The 24,020-nt window shown below is 45.8% G+C and overlaps 1 protein-coding gene across 1 annotated transcript; it reads left to right on the top strand.

Moving 5' to 3' along the window:
• Positions 1-1,280: 1,280 nt before the first annotated feature.
• LOC147091156 (uncharacterized) lies at positions 1,281-22,364 on the top strand. The gene is made up of 6 exons (XM_085977627.1): positions 1,281-1,441; positions 8,241-8,382; positions 9,287-9,419; positions 11,592-11,728; positions 16,361-16,526; positions 17,877-22,364. The coding sequence occupies exons 2-5, from the start codon at positions 8,356-8,358 to the stop codon at positions 16,493-16,495; spliced, it is 432 nt and encodes a 143-aa protein (XP_085833753.1). The 5' UTR covers positions 1,281-1,441; positions 8,241-8,355; the 3' UTR covers positions 16,496-16,526; positions 17,877-22,364.
• Positions 22,365-24,020: the final 1,656 nt, after the last annotated feature.

Below are 24,020 nucleotides of genomic sequence, written 5' to 3'. Positions count from 1 at the left end.
CGTTTTCTCTCTCCTCCTTTTTTGATCAGCAGGTTACATTTGCTACCTTCCAATCTGCTGGGATCTAGAATCTAGGACATTTTAAAAGATCACAACCAATGATTCACTATCTCTGGAGCCACCTCTTAAAACCCTAGGATGTAGGTCATCAGGTTCAGTGGATTTGTCAGCTTTTAGTCCCATTAATTTCTCCAGTACTTTTTCTTTACTAATATTAATTGTTTTATGTTCCTCAGTCTCATTAGACCCTTGGTTCCTCACAATTTCTGGTATGTTCTGTGTCTTCTACTGTGACGACAGATACAAGATGTTTATTTAATTTCTCAGCCATTTCCTTATTCCCCATTATAATTTTCCTGTCTCTGCCTCTAAGGGACCCACATTTACTTTTGCTAATCGCTTCCTTTTTACATACTTGTAAAAGCTCTTACAAATGTTTTAATATTTCTTGCTAGTTTACTCTCAAATTCTATTTTCTCCCTCTTAATCAATTTCTTGGTCATCCTTTGCTGATTTTTAAAAGCCTCCCAGTCCTCAGGCTTACTATTTTTGGCAACATTGTAAGCCTCTTTTAATCTAATACTATCTTTAACTTCTCTGGTTAGCCATGGTTGATCTACTTTTCCATTAGAGTTTTTATTCCTCAAGGGAATGTGTATTCATTGAAAATTATTAATTATTTCTTTAAATGTTTGCCATTGTTTATCTACTGTCATATCTTTTAATCTAATTTCCCAATCTCATACCTCCATAATTGGCTTTTTTAAATTTAAGACCTTAGCTTCAGACTTAACCACATCACTCAAATTAATATGAAATTCTATCATATTATGATCACTCTTCCCCAGAGGATCCTTTACTACAAGATTACAAATTAACCCGTCTTATTACACAATATTAGATCTGAAATAACCTGTTCCCTAGTTGGTTCCTTGACAGGTTAAGATATTAAAAACGATGCCCTCCAATTACCAACTCCCTGACCATATTTTATTTTGAACACTTCTTTCAGCTTTTTTTTTAACTTTCTCTGTTCTGATGAAAAGAGCCCGAATTTCTGCAGTCTCCCCTCATAACTAAAGCGTCTCATCCCTGCAACCACCTTGCAGTGCTTCGGAGAGGTATGGGTTCAGAGCAGCAAGTCGCCTGCTTGGCCCCAGTCGGTGTGGAGTATTGGAAAGTACCTGGAAGTTATCCCAAACATGTAGTCATTGCCCTTTTAAATGTTGCACCAATAGATGGTATTGAGTTCCCACAGACCTAATCAGCCAATTAAAGATCTTGTGATTTCGCCCAGTCAAGGAAGTCCGACTGCAGCCCTGAGTGTGTTGCTATGGTTTCAACCTATAGAACCAAGGTTAATAATTTACAAGAACGACAACAGGTGCGCGCACCCTCGGAGCTGGATTAGACGGGACGTCTGCCCTTGGTTATTCTCATGGTGAGGAGTGGTTTTTAATGGTGTAAATATCGTTCTTGTTTGCTGCTGTTGCACAGATTTGTTTGTGCGTCAGACTGCGCGGACCCAAGTGAAACTGGCCCAGTCTCGGTTCTGAACTCCTTTACTCAGCATTGTGTGGGAGTCTGGCATCCCAGGGCCTGATTGACAGCTTGTTTCCTTAATGTGGCTTCTCGTCTATTCACCCTCCAATCGACAGGCTTTTAAAACCTAAGTTTGGTGTCATTAACCAACACTTCCTAATTGACCTCTTCATGTTTAAAATTTTGTGTGTGTTCGGGTGTCACCTTGGCATTTAAAAACTAAATAAAGTTGAGGGGTAGATAGTACATAACCATATCGATATGTTCTGCTATCTCAGTGCAGTGTGTACACTTGGCCACACCCTCTCCACCGGCACAAGTGAGCTTTGTCAGCAAATGACAAAGCTAAAAGTAACTTCAACGTGAATATGTACCTTGTTTTCTATTGAGAAACCTGGTTAAAAGGACTAGGCCCCGAATACAGGACACTGTCGGGGCTGAAGAGTACTAAAGATAATGTCAATTAGGAGGCAGTGGTTAGACAACCCCTCGCTTAAATTTTGAAAATGCTTAGATTGTAGGAAGGGAGCGGAGGTGTTGAGAGAATAGGAGACGAGGTATGGAGGAGGAGGAGTGTGTAGGATGAAGATTCAGTGGAGCACATACCATAATAGTATCAATATTAGGAAGACACCAGAAAGGTTGTGATGAAAGAGGTTGAAAAATTAGAGGTGAGGAAAAACACCACCCATCAAATGTAAACCTTTTACCTTCTGAAATGAGCAAAGTCCTCCCCATTGGCAAGTGCTGATTATCTGGTTGGCCTCCCACGTTCTAGCCTATGTAAACTTGAGGTCATCCAAAACTTGGCTGCCTGTGTCCTAACTCACCGCACCAAGTCCCGTTCACCCATCACCCCCTGTGCTCGCTGACCTACATTGGCTCCCGGTTAAGCAACGCCTCGATTTCAAAATTCTCATCCTTGTTTTCAAATCCCTCCATGACCTCGCCCCTCCCTATCTGTGTAATCTCCTCCAGCCCCACAACCGCCCACCCCCCGGGAGATATCTGCGCTCCTCTAATTCTGCCCTCTTGAGCATCCCTGAATATAATCACTCAACCATTGGTGGCCGTGCCTTCTGTTGCCTGGGCCCTAAGCTCTGGAATTCCCTGCCTAAACCTCTCCGCCTCGCTACTTCTTTTTCCTCCCTTAAGACGCTCCTTAAAACCTAACTTGTCATCTGCCCTCATTTCTCCTTATGTGGCTTGGTGTCATTTGTTGTCTTATAATATTCCTGTGAAGCGCCTTGGGACGTTTTACTACATTAAAGGTGCTATATAAATACAAGTTGTTGTTGGTTCAATCAGAGGGCTCCGTTAGAAGCGTGCAAGAGATTGTGGAATTGAGAGTCTACCAAATGAGGAGCAGTGTGGGTTGTTGGTATGGAATGGTCATTTGTCTCATTGAATTGTGATGGTAGATTATTGATTCTTTACTATTCAGTGATGTCCCTGATCCTGTTCACCAACTAGTCATTAAAATAGGTAATTGTAAAAATGGATTTTTGCATCTACTCTTGGCTATCAACTAGGACGATTTAATCATGAATCACTTAAACCATAATTGCCCCCTTTTTTTTTTAAAGGACACAATAAGTTCCAAATTATAATAAAACTAACAAAAACTTATCAAATTATAATTTTGTTTCCTGTATCCATGATGCAGTCCAGTGCCCCCGGTGTCCACTGGTCACGGAAAGCCTCAAGTGAACACCGCATGCTTCTTCTCCAGGGACACGAGTTTTGCATTTAAGGTGCATTTACACGTCCTGATGCGAGTCGGAGAGCTCAATGTTGGATTTTTTGTGTGCCAGGCACCAGACATTTGAGACTGGATTTTCCAGATACCTGATTCCCACCAGAAGTGTGGCAGGATGGGACTCCCATCGGACATAACCCATGACTTATTAACTCAAATCTTAATGAAATCTTCACTCCATGCAAACAAGGTTGGGTGAACAAATTTCCTGACCACTTCCTATATTGTCAATAAGTAACAGATCACAGATCACAGAAACCCCACAGTGCAGATAGAGGCCATTTCGGCCCATCGAGCCTGCACCGACACATATCCCACCCAATCCCCGTAACCCCTACACCAACACATATCCCACCCTATCCCTGTAACCCCACGTATTTAATCCCCCTAACACTAAGGGTCAATTTATCATAGCCAATCAACCTAACCCGCACATCTTTGGACTGTGGGAGGAAACCGGAGCACCCGGAGGAAACCCACGCAAACACGGGGAGAATGTGCAAACTCCACACAGACAGTCACCCGAGGCCGGATTCGAACCCGGGTCCCTGGCGCTGTGAGGCAACAGTGCTAACCACTATGCCACCGTGCCAGGTAATCTTGAGAAAGCTCAGACTTGGGTCTCCTTGACCATCAATGGCACCACCATTGCTGAGTCCCTCACCATCAACATCTTGGGACTCACCAGTGACCTGAAGCTAAACTGCAGCAGGCATCAGTGATGTAATAAAACTCACAACGCACTTGGTTCGAGTATAAAGCAAGACTTTAATCTACTTGCTTCAAAACATGGAGGTCTAGTTATCTTTCACTAGTTCCTGTTTACAAAATGCCCTGGGCAATGCCCTGCTGGGCCCACGCCCGAGTATTTATACTCCTTCAACGGCGCCACCAGCTGGCCATCCAGTGTTATTTCATGAGTCTTCATGGATCATAAGATTCCTAACAATCAGCACTGTAGCTACAAGAGCAGGGCAGAGAGTGTGTTCTCTTTGATGAGCAGCTCACCTCCTGACCCCTCAAATCCTTTCCACCATTATATGCCACTTGCTTGAATGGATGCAGCTGCAACAACACTCAGGAAGCTTGACACCAGGAAAATGCAATTTCTTTGTTTGATGTCCCTGTCAATATCCACCCACAACTAACCGCACTGTGGGAGCACCATCACCGCAAGGACTGCAGCAATTCTAGGAGAAGGCCCAGCACCACCTTCTCGGGGCAACCAGTTACTGGCTGGTCAATAAATGTGGCCTGGCCAGCGAATCCCACATCCCAAGAATGAATAAAATGATGGGCCATAATTTGCTGTCAATATAGCAATGAGGCTAATGGCGCTTGCTGTTATTTTTGAGCAAATGCTACAGCTACTTCAGGCGAGGGGCAGATGTGCGGTTAAACTCCAATATCCAAAGGTTGCTGTCTGAGTTGCACCACTCTGCCATTAGCTTCATGAAACTGGCACTTCGTGGTCTGGCTCACCATTTGCGATTCATTGAACGGCGTGTAGTTGCTGTATTTTCACAGTAGATACAAACTAAACTAGTCAGAAAGTCTTGTCCATTTCAGTCTAAGTACCCTTTTAATTATGTGGTAATTGTTAACTACCACCAATTACTGTTGGAGATTTTAAAAATGTAAAATTAAAAACTTTTCTATTTTTTTTTCTTTCATTCCAATTGTTCTTCCCTCTCTTTATTCCTCTTTCTGTACCTGATTTGACATTGAATTCACCCACTCTAACTTACACTTCTCTGTCCTTTGTGCTGTTTATTTCTCAATCCTTCAATCTGATTGGTTTCCCTGTTGACTTAGGTCCTGCATGCTCAGTTTCCCTCGCTGCGATGTTATCAGCTCGCAATTTCAGCAACTTGCCATGCATAAAATTTATAACCCTTAGCGTGCAAGGGCAAGACTAACTAACAGCAGATAACATTGGATGCCCCGCTACAGCAAATTCTGGTCCAATATATAAACCAACTTTGGAAATTGTAGGAAATTGGGTCTCCTAATGATGGAATATCGTGTCGCAGTGCTATAAGTAGCCTCACACTGCAGATTAATGAGAATCAACTCATTCTGACAACTGAACCCAGTCTAATTGCACAACAATGTTGAAGAACAGAATGCTACTGTCTGGCTGGGAGTTATCAAGCTGTTCAGTCACTTGGAGCCTGTTAGACTATACACTGGGGGAGAGGATATTTCCCGTCGCTTCAGGCTGATGTGAACCTTGGGTTTCAGTGGATGACCCACCCCTGTCTGAGAGACATGGTTTGCTCCTTTCTCCTACCACAGATGTCAATAGTTGGACCCTTGGTCTCTGTGCCATTCTCGGACATGGTTTGAGCAGTGACTGTGTCCCAGTAGTGACTCCTTGCATAAACTATACATGGACTCCTGGGGAAAAGACAATCATCTATAAACAACTGGGATCCTTGCAAAAACAGCTTCTTTGCTTCCATATCTGGTTGGCAATCAGAATGAAGGTTGTTGGATAAAATACTGTGGGGTTCCCTTTGTGCTGGGGTTAAGATGTGATGGGGGAGGGATATTCTGCAGTTTTATATTTAGTGAGTATTCATATGGAGCTTTCTCTCATTAAATGGATGGGGTAGAATCCATGATGGGGGAAATACTACATGAGCTATGGAAGGATGTTATGTGGGTGGGGTAAAGTCAATGATGAGACTGATTGTACATGGGCTGTGGGAGGAGACTGAAAGGGTGGGTAGAGTCTGTGATAGGGGAGAGTGTACATGGGCTGTGGGAGGAGATTAAATGGGTGGGTAGAGACCGTGATAGGGGAGAGTGTCCATGGGCTGTGGGAGGAGATTAAATGGGTGGGTAGAGTCTGTGATAGGGGAGAGTGTCCATGGGCTGTGGGAGGAGATTCAATGGGTGGGTAGAGTCCGTGATAGGGGAGAGTGTCCATGGGCTGTGGGAGGAGATTAAATGGGTGGGTAGAGTCCGTGATAGGGGAGAGTGTACATTGTCTGTGGGAGGAGACTGAAAGGGTGGGTAGAGTCTGTGATAGGGGAGAGTGTACATGGGCTGTGGGAGGAGATTAAATGGGTGGGTAGAGTCTGTGATAGGGGAGAGTGTACATGGGCTGTGGGAGGAGATTCAATGGGTGGGTAGAGTCCGTGATAGGGGAGAGTGTCCATGGGCTGTGGGAGGAGATTAAATGGGTGGGTAGAGACCATGATAGGGGAGAGTGTCCATGGGCTGTGGGAGGAGATTAAATGGGTGGGTAGAGTCCGTGATAGGGGAGAGTGTACATTGTCTGTGGGAGGAGACTGAAAGGGTGGGTAGAGTCTGTGATAGGGGAGAGTGTACATGGGCTGTGGGAGGAGATTAAATGGGTGGGTAGAGTCTGTGATAGGGGAGAGTGTACATGGGCTGTGGGAGGAGATTCAATGGGTGGGTAGAGTCCGTGATAGGGGAGAGTGTCCATGGGCTGTGGGAGGAGATTAAATGGGTGGGTAGAGTCTGTGATAGGGGAGAGTGTACATGGGCTGTGGGAGGAGATTAAATGGGTGGGTAGAGTCCGTGATAGGGGAGAGTGTCCATGGGCTGTGGGAGGAGATTAAATGGGTGGGTAGAGTCTGTGATAGGGGAGCGTGTACACGGGCTGTGAGAGGAGATTAAATGGGTGGGTAGAGTCTGTGATAGGGGAGCGTGTACATGGGATGTGGGAGGAGATTAAATGGGTGGGTAGAGTCTGTGATAGGGGAGAGTGTCCATGGGCTGTGGGAGGAGATTAAATGGGTGGGTAGAGTCTGTGATAGGGGAGAGTGTCCATGGGCTGTGGGAGGAGATTAAATGGGTGGGTAGAGTCCGTGATAGGGGAGAGTGTACATGGGATGTGGGAGGAGATTAAATGGGTGGGTAGAGTCTGTGATAGGGGAGAGTGTACATGGGCTGTGGGAGGAGATTAAATGGGTGGGTAGAGTCTGTGATCGGGGAGAGTGTACATGGGCTGTGGGAGGAGATTCAATGGGTGGGTAGAGTCCGTGATAGGGGAGAGTGTACATGGGCTGTGGGAAGAGATTAAATGGGTGGGTAGAGTCCGTGATAGGGGAGTGTGTACATTGTCTGTGGGAGGAGACTGAAAGGGTGGGTAGAGTCCATGATAGGGGAGAGTGTACATGGGCTGTGGGAGGAGATTAAATGGGTGGGTAGAGCCCATGATAGGGGAGAGTGTCCATGGGCTGTGGGAGGAGATTAAATGGGTGGGTAGAGTCTGTGATAGGGGAGAGTGTCCATGGGCTGTGGGAGGAGATTAAATGGGTGGGTAGAGTCAGTGATAGGGGAGAGTGTCCATGGGCTGTGGGAGGAGATTAAATGGGTGGGTAGAGTCTGTGATAGGGGAGAGTGTCCATGGGCTGTGGGAGGAGATTAAATGGGTGGGTAGAGTCAGTGATAGGGGAGAGTGTACATGGGATGTGGGAGGAGATTAAATGGGTGGGTAGAGTCTGTGATAGGGGAGAGTGTCCATGGGCTGTGGGAGGAGACTGAAAGGGTGGGTAGAGTCTGTGATAGGGGAGAGTGTCCATGGGCTGTGGGAGGAGATTAAATGGGTGGGTAGAGTCTGTGATAGGGGAGAGTGTCCATGGGCTGTGGGAGGAGATTAAATGGGTGGGTAGAGTCTGTGATAGGGGAGAGTGTCCATGGGCTGTGGGAGGAGACTGAAAGGGTGGGTAGAGTCTGTGATAGGGGAGAGTGTCCATGGGCTGTGGGAGGAGATTAAATGGGTGGGTAGAGCCCATGATAGGGGAGAGTGTCCATGGGCTGTGGATTAGATGCAGGCTTGATGTCCTATTCTCATTTGTGCATTATTGTTTAAATGAGTTGCTGAATTCCTGAAATAATCCCTGGTTATTTATTGCAACCACCACTGCTGTGTTTCCTGATGTATTTAAAAATGTTTTTTCAGAGGAAGTTACAGCTGCCTGCTTTTGGATGGGTTCTATCTACACTGGAGAATAATTCACTGTCAGACAGGCTTGGAATCATTGCTACACATCACTCAGCACACAGAGCATTTCCCCATGAGCAGAAACATGGATAATGAAAGGGTAAGAATATCTAAAACTAGCTACTGGTGTCAGTAAATGTGACCATGAATCTGTTGTAGAAACCAACTGGTTTACTAATGCCCTTTAGGGAAGAAAAGCTGCCGTCCTTACCCAGTCTGGGTATATGTGACTTCAGTCTCACAACAACGTGGTTGCCTCTTATTTCCCTTCTGAAAGGGCCAAGCAAGCCATTCATTCATTTGTATAAACCATACGGGCTGCAGCAGTTCAAGAAGAAGATCCCTCCACCACCACCTTTCAAGGGCAACTAGGGATGGGCAATAAATGTTGGCTTTGCCAGCGATGCCTACATCCCAATGACAACCCCTACACTACTGTAGTCCTGAATTAACAAGGGATAAGGTATTGATTCAGAACACTGTCTCACAGTAACAGGCTGCTCAATAAGCTGATAACTCTTCACACAAAGGCACTTGGTCAATTCGGTACCATGAGAAGTTCTACTGCTCCAAGTGACTTCTCGCCAGCATCTGGACTGCCAATCCACATCAAGTAGATCAGATGGCTCATGGTCTGAGCAGCACAGGAGATGCTTGACATAAATCCAAAGACACATGTTATTTAAGCCTTTACTTTCAAGTGATCTATTTTGATGGCTTTACTCTGAATTCTATTTGCATACAACAAATGCAGCCTCGCTGTGAACAGTTCCTGTGGGTGCAGATGGTACCTGGAAAAAGAGCTTGCAGGAAAACAAATTTAAAGTGACCAGCCACATCTCATAATTAGGTATTCAAAAATATGGAGATTTCAAGAGTTGAAATGTGACCTTTCCTAATTTCCACAGAATTGAACTTCACAGGAAGTAACGTTAGGCTACCAGCTCTCTTTTTTCAATGTACCTTGTGTGCAGTGCAATGAATGAAGGTTGTTATTGTTTCAGGATTCCGCTCCCTCGTCTTACAGCCACAGGAACATGTCTACATCCCTTCCTCTGCCCAACTCTTTAACATCCTCTCTTCCCAATTCGCCAGTGTGGAACGGGACAAAATCACCCCTTCAATTTCCGAATGAAGGTCAGTACAGAATTGTGGTTGGAATTTTATTTATGGCAACTGGGTGACACAGTGGGTTAGATGCTGACATTTCATGTCTAGAACCTAAGTTCCAATCCAACCCTGATTTAATGGGATGAACGTCCCTGTTTGTTGCAGGGGTCCTACATGGAATGTGTTTGGACAGCCTCAACTCTGCACATCTTGACCATATGTCTACAGCACAGAACTATCCACATTTCACCACTAAATGGTAGTCTCACTCAGGGAGACAACAGAATGGTTGGATTGGGAAATAGAAAGGGGTGCTTTCCGGAGTCTGGGATGAGTTATTTTACTTAATTTATTTCTAGAATAAACTTGGATGTAAATTATTTGCAGCTTCTGTGTTTAACTGTTGAGAACAGCACAATGTCCTATGTATACACAGTGTTTCCAAACCGGATTACCGTGACAACACAGGCCTTTACAGTTGTATTTGAACTATTTACTCTCTCTTGCCTGGTTTACTTCCATGTATATGGGAGAGGGGGGGGGGCAGTGCTGCCATGAACTTGTTCTCGTCTGCACTTTTGCTTTCAGTCTTGCTGAACATTTTCTGTTATGTCACTTGTGACTAATCCTCCCAGCAAACTGTGGACTTCTTACTATTCAATAAAGATATGAGTGTTCAGGATGCCCCATTGAGACTCATCAACCTGTCTCCTCCACTAACCAGCTTTCTCCAGAACTTTGAACCTGTGGAATTTCACCCTTCTACAGTTTAAAGGATTTAAAAACTCAGTCTTGGCATCAACTAATCATTACAATTTATCTTGTCTTTTACATTTGCTAACTGCCAAAGGGCAGCATTGACAGAGGAGATGGAAACAGTTGCCTGATCACTCTTTCCTGGTTACACCTCATCTAAACTTATTCTGCACTTTGTAATTTGAAGAAATTAGATCAAGGAACAATACTTTTAAAAAGGACATTTATTTATGATTTTTAGTGTTTACCAGTACCAATATACTCAGATAATATAAAATATTGCAGATGGGTTTAAAAAATGTGCAACATAATTGGAAATAAGAAAGAACCTGTATTTAAATAGCGCCTTTCATGACCTCAGGATGTCCAAAAGTACTTTACTGTCAACAAAGTACTTTTTGAAGTGTAGTCACTGTTGCAATGAAGTAAATGCAGCAGCCAATTTGTGCACAGCAAACTCCCACAAACACCAGAGATAATGACCAAATAGTGATGTTGGTTGAGGGATAAATAGTACCGTCTTTCGGATGAAACGTTAAACCGAGACCCATCTCGGGTAGATGTAAAACATCTCATGGCACTATTTTGAAGAAGAGCAGGGGGAGTTCTCCCCGGTGTCCTGGGGCCAATATTTATCCCTCAACCAACGTCACTAAAACAGATGATCTGGTCATTATCACATTGCTGTTTGTGGGAGCTTGCTGTGCGCAGATTGGCTGCCGCGTTTCCCACATTACAACAATGACCACACTTCAAAGAGTATTTCATTGGCTGTAAAGCGCTTTGGTCATGAAAGGCGATATAGAAATGTAAGTCTTTTCTTGCTATTACTTATTACCCATGTATACGTACACATCACACACAAACACCTACCAGCAGATGGAGGATAATGATCAGGAGTAGGAACCATGGCTGTATTTTCCTTCCTAGCCCAGGGGTACTGAGGCTAATTTGTTGCCCCTACCACCATTGCGCCCAATAGCAGCTCAGTCCGCACAGGCCAGGATCGAACCTGCGACCTTTGTACTCTGTGGTTCAGCAGCACAGTGCGCTGTGTAGAAGGAGATGTTGAGATGAATTAAGGTGGGAGGTTGTGCATGTGGAACGTGAACCTGTTGGGCTGAATGGCCTGTTTCTGGGCTGTAATTCTGTGTGTATCACGCACTCAGTCATGAACAAATGCAGTTTTAACCAGGTTACTGGAGCTTTGCTGAGCTGTCACTTGCCTTTTTCGGTGCTGACCGTAACCAATAGAGTCAGTCTTTGTTACTGTGTCTTGCATCCATCTTGGACATCACCAAATACATAGAATAAAGCCCAGTCATTGAGTGCAAATCTTTAGCCAGCAGCTGAGTGCAATTTTCCACATGTCATGAGCCAGGTTGGGACATTAGCTAATGTATGTCTGGCTATAATATACTAATTATTTAATTGCCTTCGCAGAACAGCCATTTTTCAACATGACCTCTCCTTCTTCAAGTAACACACAGCTTCTGTGTGAGCTGAAGGCTGGAAAGACCCTGAGACCAATGCAACCGACTAAAGGCCTGACCACGATATTCTCTGGCAGTGGAAGAAATGTGAGTGGATAGCAACAACAACTTGCATTTATATAGCATCTTTAACGTAGTAAAACGTCCCAAGGTGCTTCACTGGAACGATTATCAAACAAAATTTGACACCGAGCCACATTAGCAAATATTGGGACAGGTGACCAAAAGCGTGGTCAAAGAGTTGGTTTTAAGGAGGATCTTAAAGGAGGAGAGAGGCGGAGAGGTTTAGGGAGGGAATTCCAGAATTTAGTGTCTAGGCAGCTGAAGACACGGACGCAAACGGTGGAGTGATTTAAATGAGGGATTCATAAGAGGCCAGAATTGGAGGAGCAAAGAGATCTGAGGTTTGTAGGGCTGGAGGAGGTTACAGAGATAGGGAGGGTTGTAGGGGCTGGAGGAGGTTACAGAGATAGGGAGGGGTGTAGGGGCTGGAGGAGGTTACAGAGATAGGGACTGTTGTAGGGGCTGGAGGAGGTTACAGAGATAGGGAGGGGTGTAGGGGCTGGAGGAGGTTACAGAGATAGGGAGGGTTGTAGGGGCTGGAGGAGGTTACAGAGATAGGGAGGGTTGTAGGGGCTGGAGGAGGTTACAGAGATAGGGAGGGTTGTAGGGGCTGGAGGAGGTTACAGAGATAGGGAGGGTTGTAGGGGCTGGAGGAGGTTACAGAGATAGGGAGTGTTGTAGGGGGCTGGAGGAGGTTACAGAGATAGGGAGGGGTGTAGGGGCTGGAGGGGGTTACAGAGATAGGGAGGGGTGTAGGGCTGGAGGAGGTTACAGAGATAGGGAGGGGTGTAGGGGCTGGAGGAGGTTACAGAGATAGGAAGGGGTGTAGGGGCTGGAGGAGGTTACAGAGATAGGGAGGGGTGTAGGGGCTGGAGGAGGTTACAGAGATAGGGAGGGGTGTAGGGGCTGGAGGAGGTTACAGAGATAGGGAGGGGTGAGGCCATGGAAGGATTTTAAAACCAGGATGAGAATTTTAAAATCGACCAGTTGCGTCAGCGAGCACAGGGGTGATGGGTGAATGGGACTTGGTGCGAGTTAAGATACGGGCATCAGAGTTTTGCATGGGATGTGGGTGTCCCTGGCAAAGCCAGCATTTATTGCCTATCCCTAATTGCCCTTGGGAAGGTGGTGGTGAGCCGTCACCTTGAACAGCTGCAGTCCGTGTGGTGAAGGCACTCCCACAGTGCTGTTAGGGAGGGAGTTCCAGGATTTTGACCCAGTGACGATGAAGGAACGGCGATATATAGTCAGGATGGTGTGTGACTTGGGAAACTTGCAGGTGGTGGTGTTCCCATGCACCTGCTGTCCTAGGTGGTAGAGGTTGTGGGTTTTGGAGGTGCTGCCAAAGAAGCCTTGGCGAGTTGCTGCAGTGCATCTTGTAGATGGCACACACTGCAGCCACGGTGTGCCGGTGGTGGAGGGAGTAAATGTTTAAGGTGGTGGATGGGGTGCCAATCAAGCGGGCTGCTTTGTCCTGGATGGTGTCGAGCCTCTTGTGGTGTTGGCATTGCACTCATCTAGGTAAGTGGAGAGTATTTCATCACACTCCTGACTTGTGCCTTGTAGATGGTGGGAAGGCTTTGGGGAGTCGGGAGGTGAGACACTCGCTGCAGAATACCCAGCTGAAGTCTACAGAAGGTGGAAGATGAGAGGCTGGCCAGGAGAGCATTGGAATAGTCAGGTCTAGAGATAGCAAAAGCATGGATGAGGGTTTCAGCAGCAGATGAGCTGAGGTGAAGGGGAGACGGGCAATATTGCGGAGGTGGAAGTAGGTGGTTTTTGTGATGGAGAGGTATGGGGTTGGAAGCTCATCTCGGGGTCAAAAGGACACCAAGATTACCAAGCTTCAGACAGTGGCCAGGGAGAGGGATGGAGTCGGTGGCCAGGGAACAGAGTTTGTGGCGGCCACTGAAGACAATGGCTTCAGTCTTCCCCATAGTTAATTAGATAAAACTTCTGCTCATCCAGTACTGGATTTTGGACAAGCAATGTGACAAATCAGTGGCAGTGGCGGGGGCGAGAGAGGTGGTGGTGAGGTAGAGCTGGGTGTCATCAGCATACATGTGGAAACTTATGCTGAGTTTTCTGAAGTCGCCGAGGGGCAGCATGTAGATGAGCAATAGGAGGGGGCCAAGGATAGATCCTTGGGGGAACTCTGGAGGAAACGGTGCAGGAGCAGGAAGAGAAACCATTGCAGGTGATTTTTTGTATTCGTTTATGGGATGTGGGCGTCGCTGGCAAGGCCAGCATTTATTGCCCATCCCTAATTGCCCTTGAGAAGGTGGTGGTGAGCCGCCGCCTTGAACCGCTGCAGTCCGTGTGGTGAAGGTGCTCCCACAGTGCTGTTGGGGAGGGAGTTCCAGGATTTTGACCCAGCGACGATGAAGGAATGGCGATATACTTCTAAGTCAGGATGGTGTGTGACTTGGAGGGGAACCTGGAGGTGGTGGTGTTCCCATGCACCTGCTGCCCTTGTCCTTCTAGGTGGAAGAGGTCGTGGGTTTGGGAGGTGCTGCCGAAGAAACCTTGGCGAGTTGCTGCAGTGCATCTTGTAGATGGTACACACTGCAGCCACGGTACGGTGGTGGGAGTGAATGTTTAAGGTGGTGGATGGGGTCCCAATCAAACGGGCTGCTTTGTCCTGGATGGTGTCGAGCTTCTTGAGTGTTGTTGGAGTTGCACTCATCCAGGCAAGTGGAGAGTATTCCATCACACTCCTTATTTGTGCCTTTGTAGATGGTGGAAAGGCTTTGGGGAGTCAGGAGGTGAGACACTCGCCGCAGATTACCTAGCCTCTGACCTGCGCTTGTAGCCACAGTATTTATGTGGCTGGTTCAGTTAAGTTTCTGGTCAATGGTGACCCCCAGGATGTTGATGGTGGGGGATTTGGCGATGGTAATGCCATTGAATGTCAAGGAGTGGTGGCTGGACTCTCACTTGTTGTAGATGGTCATTGCCTGGCACTTCTGTGGTGTGAATGTTACCTGACACTTATCGGCCCAAACCTGAACGTCCAGTCCTTGTTGCATGCGGGTATGGACTACTTAATTATCTGAGGAGTTGTGAATGGCGCAGAACACTGTGCAGTCATCAGCGAACATCCCCATTTCTGACCTTCTGTTGGAGGGAAGGTATTTGATGAAGCAGCTGAAGATTCTCTTGGTATGACTGGATAGATAAGAATGGAACCAGATGACGACGACTCTTCCTCTTCCTCTCGCCATAAAGCTCAGGATTTCATTAGCTTTATCCACTTGAGGGGCTGCTTTTAATGTCTTGTGAACCTTAACCCCCAAATCCCTCTGCTCCCCACATCACCCAAACTTCCCCCATTCAATGCGTAACCATTACTTTTAATTTTTTACCAAAATGTACCACCTCCCATTTACTGACATTGAATTCCATCTGCCACGGTTTTATCCATTCCACCATCTTATTAATGTCCCCTTGCAGTTTTGCTATGCCTTCTATTTTAGCGTTGTCTGAAAATTTGGACACCACTCCCTCTAGCTCTATAAACAAATCATTGATGTGCACAATAAGAGTCCTCACCAAAGCTTGTGGCTGATCCCACTTGTTAGGGCAAAACAGAAGGATGTTCCTATGTTCCGAAGAACCTGGGAGTGTTTAATGGGACACTGTAGAGGGGGCTTTACTCTGTATCTAACCCATGCTGTACCTGCCCTGGGAGTGTTTGATGGGACAGTGTAGAGGGAGCTTTACTCTGTATCTAACCCGTGCTGTACCTGCCCTGGGAGTGTTTGATGGGACAGTGTAGAGGGAGCTTTACTCTGTATCTAACCTCGTGCTGTACCTGCCCTGGGAGTGTTTGATGGGACAGTGTAGAGGGAGCTTTACTCTGTATCTAACCCGTGCTGTACCTGCCCTGGGAGTGTTTGATGGGACAGTGTAGAGGTAGCTTTACTCTGTATCTAACCCGTGCTGTACCTGCCCTGGGAGTGTTTGATGGAGACAGTGTAGAGGGAGCTTTACGCTGTATCTAACCCGTGCTGTACCTGCCCTGGGAGTGTTTGATGGGACAGTGTAGAGGGAGCTTTACTCTGTATCTAACCTCGTGCTGTACCTGCCCTGGGAGTGTTTGATGGGACAGTGTAGAGGGAGCTTTACTCTGTATCTAACCTGAGCTGTACCTGCCCTGGGAGTGTTTGATGGGGCAGTGTAGAGGGAGCTTTACTCTGTATCTAACCCATGCTGTACCTGCCCTGGGAGTGTTTGATGGGACAGTGCAGCGGAGCTTTACTCTATCTAACCTCGTGCTGTACCTGCCCTGGGAGTGTTTGATGGGACAGTGTAGAGGGAGCTTTACTCTGTATCTAACCTGAGCTGTACCTGCCCTGGGAGTGTTTGATGGGGCAGTGTAAAGGGAGCTTTACTCTGTATCTAACCCGTGCTGTACCTGCCCTGGGAGTGTTTGATGGGGCAGTGTAAAGGGAGCTTTACTCTGTATCTAACCCACGCTGTACCAACTACTGGATGCAGTAATGTTCTTAAAACCTTGAGAGTAAGGTAAAAGTGGGATAACCTGACTTGTGTGTGTGAGGGACGGTGTTTATATCAGAATGCAGCAGACCCCAACAGGTAGCATGACAAGGGTTATTACATTACTGGTACTTACACATAGTTTTTTTTCTCCAGAATCAATGGTTAAATACGGGCCAAGGGAAAGTGCCACTACATGGCCGAGTGCAATCACTGCACGGGAAGTCTTCGAACCCATCAACAGCAGGTGGCTCGGGGAAATCGAGCGCTGATCGCAAGTCTTCAATATAAACAAAACCAAAGGGGAAAAAGGGCGGCAAAAGTGAGCCAATATATAGAGGTTTCCTTTACTATTAAATTCATTGTAATTAATATCTCAAATTACTTGTCAAACTCTTGACTTTCCCGATTCTCAGATTTCTGCCCCAGTTGTGTCTGCTGAAATTACTGACGGGTTATCATCGAGATCATAATGCTTATCTATCCTAGCCTGTGTTTGTGGTTAAATACATGATGCTCTTGTCCGTTTCTTTCCCAGCATCACAATGGGATGGTTGAGTTCAGGTTAATAGAGACAGACAGTACACGTGATACTTGGTGAATGGGAAACTGCTCTATAATCACTGCGAGATGCTGAGTAGAATTGGGTAAACTGAGCCTCAATTAATATAAAACACTCTCTCTCAGACTGTAGATATTCACAGATCGAGGAAACAAACGAAATACTTCATACACTGTTTCTAGTTATACATGACTGGTCAACCACTTATCCAATAAGTCAGACCGAGCACAGGCACGATGGGCCGAATGGCCTCTCTCTGCGCTGTAGAATTATGATTCTTTGAGCACTGTCAGCAGAGGACATAAAACAAAAGACGATCATGTGTTATTTTAAAATCTACTTTCACAAGCAAAGGATCTTTCAGAATATATGATCACTGAGCCACAAACATCATGAGCTGACGTCAAGAATCATTGCCTTAAAATTGTAGAATCCCTTACCTCCATCGGTCTTCCCTGTTTCCTAACATCTACAGACCCTGCTAATAAATGTGAGATTACTGCAACTCCAACATTAGGGGACAGAGGTTCAATCTTAACGAAGGAAGGCACTCGGACAGTTTAGATTTAGATGACCTTCCCTTTTGTTCTTTCATCCCCTCCCCCTTTTCCCAGCCCCTAAACTTGCTTTCCATTTCCTGCTTTTTTCCAGTTCTGACGAAAGGTCTTCGACCTGAAACGTTAACTCTGTTTCTCTCTCCACGGATGCTGCCCTGGCCTGCTGAGTGTCTCCAGCGTTTTCTGATATTTTAGATTTAGTTATGTTCCCAGTGGGTGGTGAATTTGTCCAGGGAGGGAGAAAAACATAATTAGATATTTGAGGAATTGTGCAATTACGTAGTATTAGTTTGAGATGGTCACATAGACTGCAGAATCTTTTCCAGTTTTCTACTTTCCTATGATCCTATCGGAAGACTGACCTCCCCTCTCCCTGCACCCCACCCCCCCCTCCCAACCCATACTTCTGAATCTTAGGGTCTCCTGATATTATCAGCCTTGCGATTCACCTGGGTTTCTCAATAAGAAGCTGAAATGTATGGTCTATCCATGCAGTAATGATTGGTTTTACTGTCTGCAAGCTTCTGAAATTGTCTTTTTTTTCATTTAACAGATAAAGATTCAGACATGCTGCCCTGCTCTCTGAACAGAACATTTAAAACCTGAAGCAGGTTATCCTGCTATAGTAAATGATGGACACAATCCAGTCCACAGCTGCATGACTCGCCAGCAATAATGTTGCCATACACCCCAGAGAATAAGCCTATCAGCTTAAAAATAAATCAAGAGCAAACAACTTGCATTTATAGAGCGCCTTTAACCTAGTAAAATGGCCCAAGACACGTCACAGCTCGTCCATCCAAGAATTTGCTCCATCAATTTTATCCTCCAGAGTAGCTCGGAGTCTGATGTTCCGACTAGTTCACGCTCGGTCGCGCTTCACACCGAGCAACAGATGCAAGCTTTACTTTTCCCAGATGGATCTTTCCTGCTCGATTTAAATTAACTGAATGCTGGAATCTTCAATTAACTGAATCTTGGAATCATTATCAAATTTGGAAGGATGCCAAAGAATCATGAAGTGTTTTACTGTTGGGTGAGAATGAATTGGTGCCAGGCTGGGGTTCGTGGCAGAGAAGATGTTGAGCACCCGGTCGATCCTGTGAAGAGAAATGATGTTAAACAAATGCTCTAGTCGTAGCTTCAGTTGTCTGGATCGGAGCGCGATACTGGGGAGCAAGTGAGGCCATCTTTACAGTCCAAAACCAGAAAAGGATGAGCTCACCCATTGAAACGATGTTTAAACCTAGGCCACAATGTGACTTGTTTCTATTTTATTGGAGTTAAAATATCTCGTGTTCCTCTTTCTTTTCTCTCTCCCTCTTCCCTGCTCAATCTTTCCACCTTCTAACTCCCTCACACTCTCCCTTTTCTCTTATCCCTCCTTCCCTGTTTTTCTCTATCATTCCCGCTCCCTCTTTTCCCTTTCATTTGCTCTGTTTCTCTGTCACATTCAGTCCCTCTCGCCTCTCATTCAAGGTAAATTTTTTTGTTGATCTTGCGATTAATTCAAAATATAATTTCAGAATGGACCCGAGGCTGATTAATTGTGGCTGATTTGTGTCTCACATAAGGGATCAGAATTGAATGTGTAAGTAGGTCTCAAAAATCCATTCATCAATCACAAGAGGTCACATGTTGCATTGAGCTTGCGGTTGGCCAAACCCCATGACCTGTTCAGGCTGATTGTTCAGGCTAAAAAGTGGCAAATGGAATTCAATCTGGAGTAGTGCGAGGTAATGCATTTGGGGAGGGCTAACAAGGAAAGGGAATACACATTAAATGGTAGGACACTGAGAAGCGTAGAGGAACAAAGGGACCTTGGAGTGCATGTCCACAGACCCCTGAAGGTAGCAGGACAGGTAGATAAGGTGGTTAAGAAGGCATATGGGATACTTGCCTTTATTAGCCGAGGCAGAGAATATAAGAGTAGGGAGGTTATGCTAGAACTGTATAAAACACTAGTTAGGCCTCGGCTAGAGTACTGTGTGCAGTTCTGGTCACCACATTACAGGAAAGATGTGATTGCACTGGAGAGGGTTCAGAGGAGATTTACAAGGATGTTGCCTGGGCTGGGGAATTTTAGCTATGAGGATAGATTGGATAGGCTGGGGTTCTTTTCTTTGGAACAGAGGAGGCTGAGGGGAGACCTTATTGAGGTGTGTAAAATTATGAGGGGCTGAGATCGAGTGGATAGGAAGGATTTATTTCCATTGGCAGAGAGGTCAATAACCAGGGGGCACAGATTTAAAGTAATTGGTCGGAGGATTAGAGGGGAGTTGAGGAGAATTGTTTTCACCCAGAGGGCGGTGGGGGTCTGGAACTCGCTGTCTGAAAGGGTGGGAGAGGCAGAAACCCTCATCACATTTAAAAAGTACTTGGATATGCACTTGAAGTGCCGTAACCTGCAGGGCTACGGACCAAGAGCTGGAAAGTGGGATTAGGGCGGGATCGCTCTTTGTCGGCGCGCACGCACAAGATGGGCCGAATGGCCTCCTCCTGTGCTGTAAATCTCCACGATTCAATGATTTAAAACTTAATAACTAACCACCTTGACCCCGTTAAGTGCGTTTAAGCACAATAACTAGTGGACCTGAGGACCCAACCATGCCCTAGTACCGATATTTTGCAAGCTCCCCCCAATCCCTGGTTGCCTATCCGCAAGCTTTGGCCAAGAGCAGTCCTGGTTCAGTCCCTGTGGATAGAGGTCCAGACTCTGTGCACGCACCCACTTGCCCTGTATACGGTTCTGGATTATAGGACATACTGAATTATTGGGGAGAGGAGGGCTACAAGAAAAATTAACTACTCTGCAATTCTAGAAAAGGGATGAGGGGAGTCATAAGAACATAAGAAATAGGAGCAGGAGTAGGCCACATGGCCCCTCGAGCCTGCTCCGCCACACGGCCCCTCGAGCCTGCTCCGCCACACGGCCCCTCGAGCCTGCTCCGCCACGCGGCCCCTCGAGCCTGCTCCGCCACGCGGCCCCTCGAGCCTGCTCCGCCACGCGGCCCCTCGAGCCTGCTCCGCCACGCGGCCCCTCGAGCCTGCTCCGCCACGCGGCCCCTCGAGCCTGCTCCGCCATTCAATAAGATCATGGCTGATCATCAACCTCAACTCCACTTTCCTGCCCAATTTCCATATCCCTTGATTCCTCTAGAGTCCAAATATCTAACTATCCCAGCCTTTCAATATATTCAAAGACTCTGCATTCACAGGCCTCTGGGGCAGAGAATTCCAAAGATTCACAACCCTCTGAGTGAAGAAATTCCTCCTCATCTCAGTCTTAAATGGTTAACCCCTTATCCTGAGACTATGCCCCCTAGTTCTAGACACTCCAGCCAGGGGGAAACAGCCTCTCAGTATCTACCCTGTCAATCCCCCTCAGAATCTTGTATGTTTCAATGAGATCACCTCTCATTCTTCTAAACTCCAGAGAGTATCGGCCCATTCTACACAATCTCTCCTCATAGGACAGCCCTCTCATCCCAGGAATCAATCTAGTGAACCTTCGATGCACTTTAACCAAGGCAAGTATATCCTTCCTTAGATAAGGAGACCAGAACTGTGCCCAGTACTCCAGGTGTGGTCTCACCAAGGCCCTGTACAATTGTAGCAAGACTTCCTCACTCTTATACTCCAACCCCCTTGCAATAAAGGCCAACATGCCATTTGCCTTCCTTATTGTTTGCTGTACCTGCACGCTAACTTTCTGTGTTTCTTGTATGAAGACACCCAAATCTCTCTGAACACCAACATTTGAAAGTTTCTCACCATTTAAAAAATATTCTGTTTTTCTATTCTTCCTACCAAAGTGAATAACCTCACATTTCCCTACATTATACTCCATCTGCCACCTTACTGCCCACTCACTCAGTCTATCTATATCCCTTTGTAAGCTGTGTTCTCCTCACAGCTTACTGTCCCACCTAGCTTTGTATCATCAGCAAACTTGGATACATTACCCTCGGTCCCTTCATCTCGGTCATTAATATAGATTGTGAATAGCTGAGGCCCCAACACTGATCCTTGCGGCACCCCACTAGTTACAGCCTGCCAACCTGAAAAAGATCTGTTTATCCCTACTCTCTGCTTTCTGTCTGTTCTGGCAATAGATTGGGAGAAGGTGAAGTGCAACGAGACCTGGGTGTCCTTGTACACCAGTCGCTGAAGGTAAGCATGCAGGTGCAGCAGGCGGTTAAGAAGGCAAATGTTATGTTGGCCTTCATAGCGAGAGGATTCGAGTACAGGAACAAGGATGTCTTGCTGCAGTTGTACAGGGCCTTGGTGAGACCACATCTTGAGTATTGTGTGCAGTTTTGGTCGCCTTATCTGAGGAAGGATGTTCTTGCCATGGAAGGAGTTTAGAGAAGATTCACCAGGCTGATACCTGGGATGGCAGGAATGACGTATGAGGAGAGATTGGGTCGATTGGGCTTGTACTCGCTGGAGTTTAGAAGAATGAGAGGGGATCTCATTGAAACTTATAAAATTCTGGCAGGACTGGACAGACTAGATGCAGGGAGGATGTTCCCGATGGTCGGGGAATCCAGAACCAGGGGTCACAGTCTAAGGGTAAAGGGTAGGCCTTTTAGGACAGAGATGAGGAGGAATTTCTTCACCCAGAGAGTGGTGAACCTGTGGAATTCTCTACCACAGAAGGCAGTAGAGGCCAATTCATTAAATATATTCAAGAAGGATTTGGATATATTTCTTAAGGCTAAAGGGATCAAGGGGTATGGGGAGAAAGCAGGGACAGGGTACGGAATTTGGATGATCAGCCATGATCGCATTGAATGGCGGAGCAGGCTCGAGGGGCTGAATGGCCTACTCCTGCTCCTATCTTCTATGTTTCCATCCTCTATCCATGCACTATATTACCCCCCAACCCCATGAGCCCTAATCTTGTGTAATAACCTTTTTTATGTGGCACCTTATTGAATGCCTTTTGGAAATCCAAATATACTATATCCACTGGTTCTCCTTTATCTACCCTGCTAGTTACATCCTCAAAAAACTCTAATAAATTTGTCAAACACGATTTCCCTTTCATAAACCATGTTGACTCTGCCGAATCATGTTATGATTTTCTAAGTGACTTGATACCACTTCCTTAATAATGGATTGCAGCATTTTCCCAACGACTGATGTCAGGCTAACAATGTTCCCTGTTTTTTCTCTTCCCTTCTTTCTTGAATAGCGGTGTTACATTTACGACCTTTCAATCCACTGGGACCATTCCAGAATCTAGGGAATTTTGGAAGATCAAAACCAATTCATCCACGATCTCTTCAGCCACCTCTTTGAGAACCCTAGGATGTCGGCCGTCAGGTCCAGGGGATTTGTCGGCTTTTAGTCCCATTAGTTTCTCTAGTACTTTTTCTCTACTTATATTAATTACGTTAAGTTCCTGACCCTCATTAGACCCTTGGTTCCCCACCATTTTTGGTCTGCTTTCTGTGTTTTCTACTGTGAAGACAGAAACAAAATATTTGTTTAACTTTTCTGCCATTTCATTATTCCCCATAATAATTTCTCCTGTCTCAACCTCTAAGGGACCAACGTTTACTTTTGCTACTCTTTTCCTTTTTACATACTTGTAGAAACTCTTACAATCTGCTTTTATATTTCTTGCTAGTTTTCTCTCATTTCTATTTTTCCCCTTTATAATCAATTTTTTGGTCAACCTTTGCTAGTTTCTGAAACTCTCCCAATCTTCAGGTTTACTATTATTCTTTGCAAAATTATAAGCTTCTTCTTTCAATCCAATGCTATCCTTAACTTCTTTAGTTAGCCACGGTTGGATCACTTTTCCTGTGGAGTTTTTGTTTTTCAATGGAATGTATTTTTGTTGAGAATTATGAAATATTTCTTTAAATGCTAGCCACTGCTTATCTACCACCATACCTTTTTAATCTATTTTTTCAATCTATCTTGGCCAACTCTCCCCTCATACCTATGTAATTGGCTTTATTTAAGTTTAAGACTCTAGTTTCGGACTTAGGCAAGTCACTCTCAAAATTAACATAAAATTATATCATGATCACTCTGCCCCAGAGGATCCTTTACTATGAGATTGCTAATTAACCCTGTCTCATTACACAATACAAGATCTAAAATAGCCTGTTCCCTGGTTGGTTCCTTGACATATTGTTCCAGGAAACTGTCTCGAATGCATTCCATGAACTCCTCCTCCAAACTACCTTTGCCAATTTGATTTGTCCAGTCTATATGAAGATTAAAGTCCCCCACAATTATTGCATTACCTTTGTTGCAAGCTTCTACTATTCTTGATTAATATTCTGTCCAATGGAATAGCTAATGTTAGGGGGCCTATATATTACTCCTACCAGTGTTTTCTTCCCCTTGTTATTCCTCATCTCCACCCACACTGATTTTAATAGGTCTAAGAGCGTTAAAAAAACAAGCCTGAAGGCTTTGGCCTAGAAATTCAGTTGGTTGCGCCAGCAGTTAGCGCCTTAAGAGAAGTGAATTTCGGGCGCTATGCGTGTAGCGCCCGGGCGCAGCGCAGTTTGCGCCTCGCCCCAAATTAAGTGGACCCTTAGCGCCGGCGTAAAGTTTAGCGCCCGCCCGGCTGCGCACGCAGAAAATGACGTCACATCCTCGTGCAACGCCCTTTGCGCGCCCCGATTCCAAACTTCAGTCGGACCGCCCCATTGTGCGGCTGGCGGCCAGA

The sequence above is a fragment of the Somniosus microcephalus genome, unplaced genomic scaffold (assembly GCF_052327205.1).
Source record: "Somniosus microcephalus isolate GS21.2 unplaced genomic scaffold, FLI_Smic_1.0 unresolved_chr4, whole genome shotgun sequence".
Classification (NCBI taxonomy): Eukaryota; Metazoa; Chordata; class Chondrichthyes; order Squaliformes; family Somniosidae; genus Somniosus; species Somniosus microcephalus.
The sequence above is the reverse complement of the archived record's forward strand: the minus strand, read 5'-3'. Positions and strand labels throughout refer to the sequence as shown.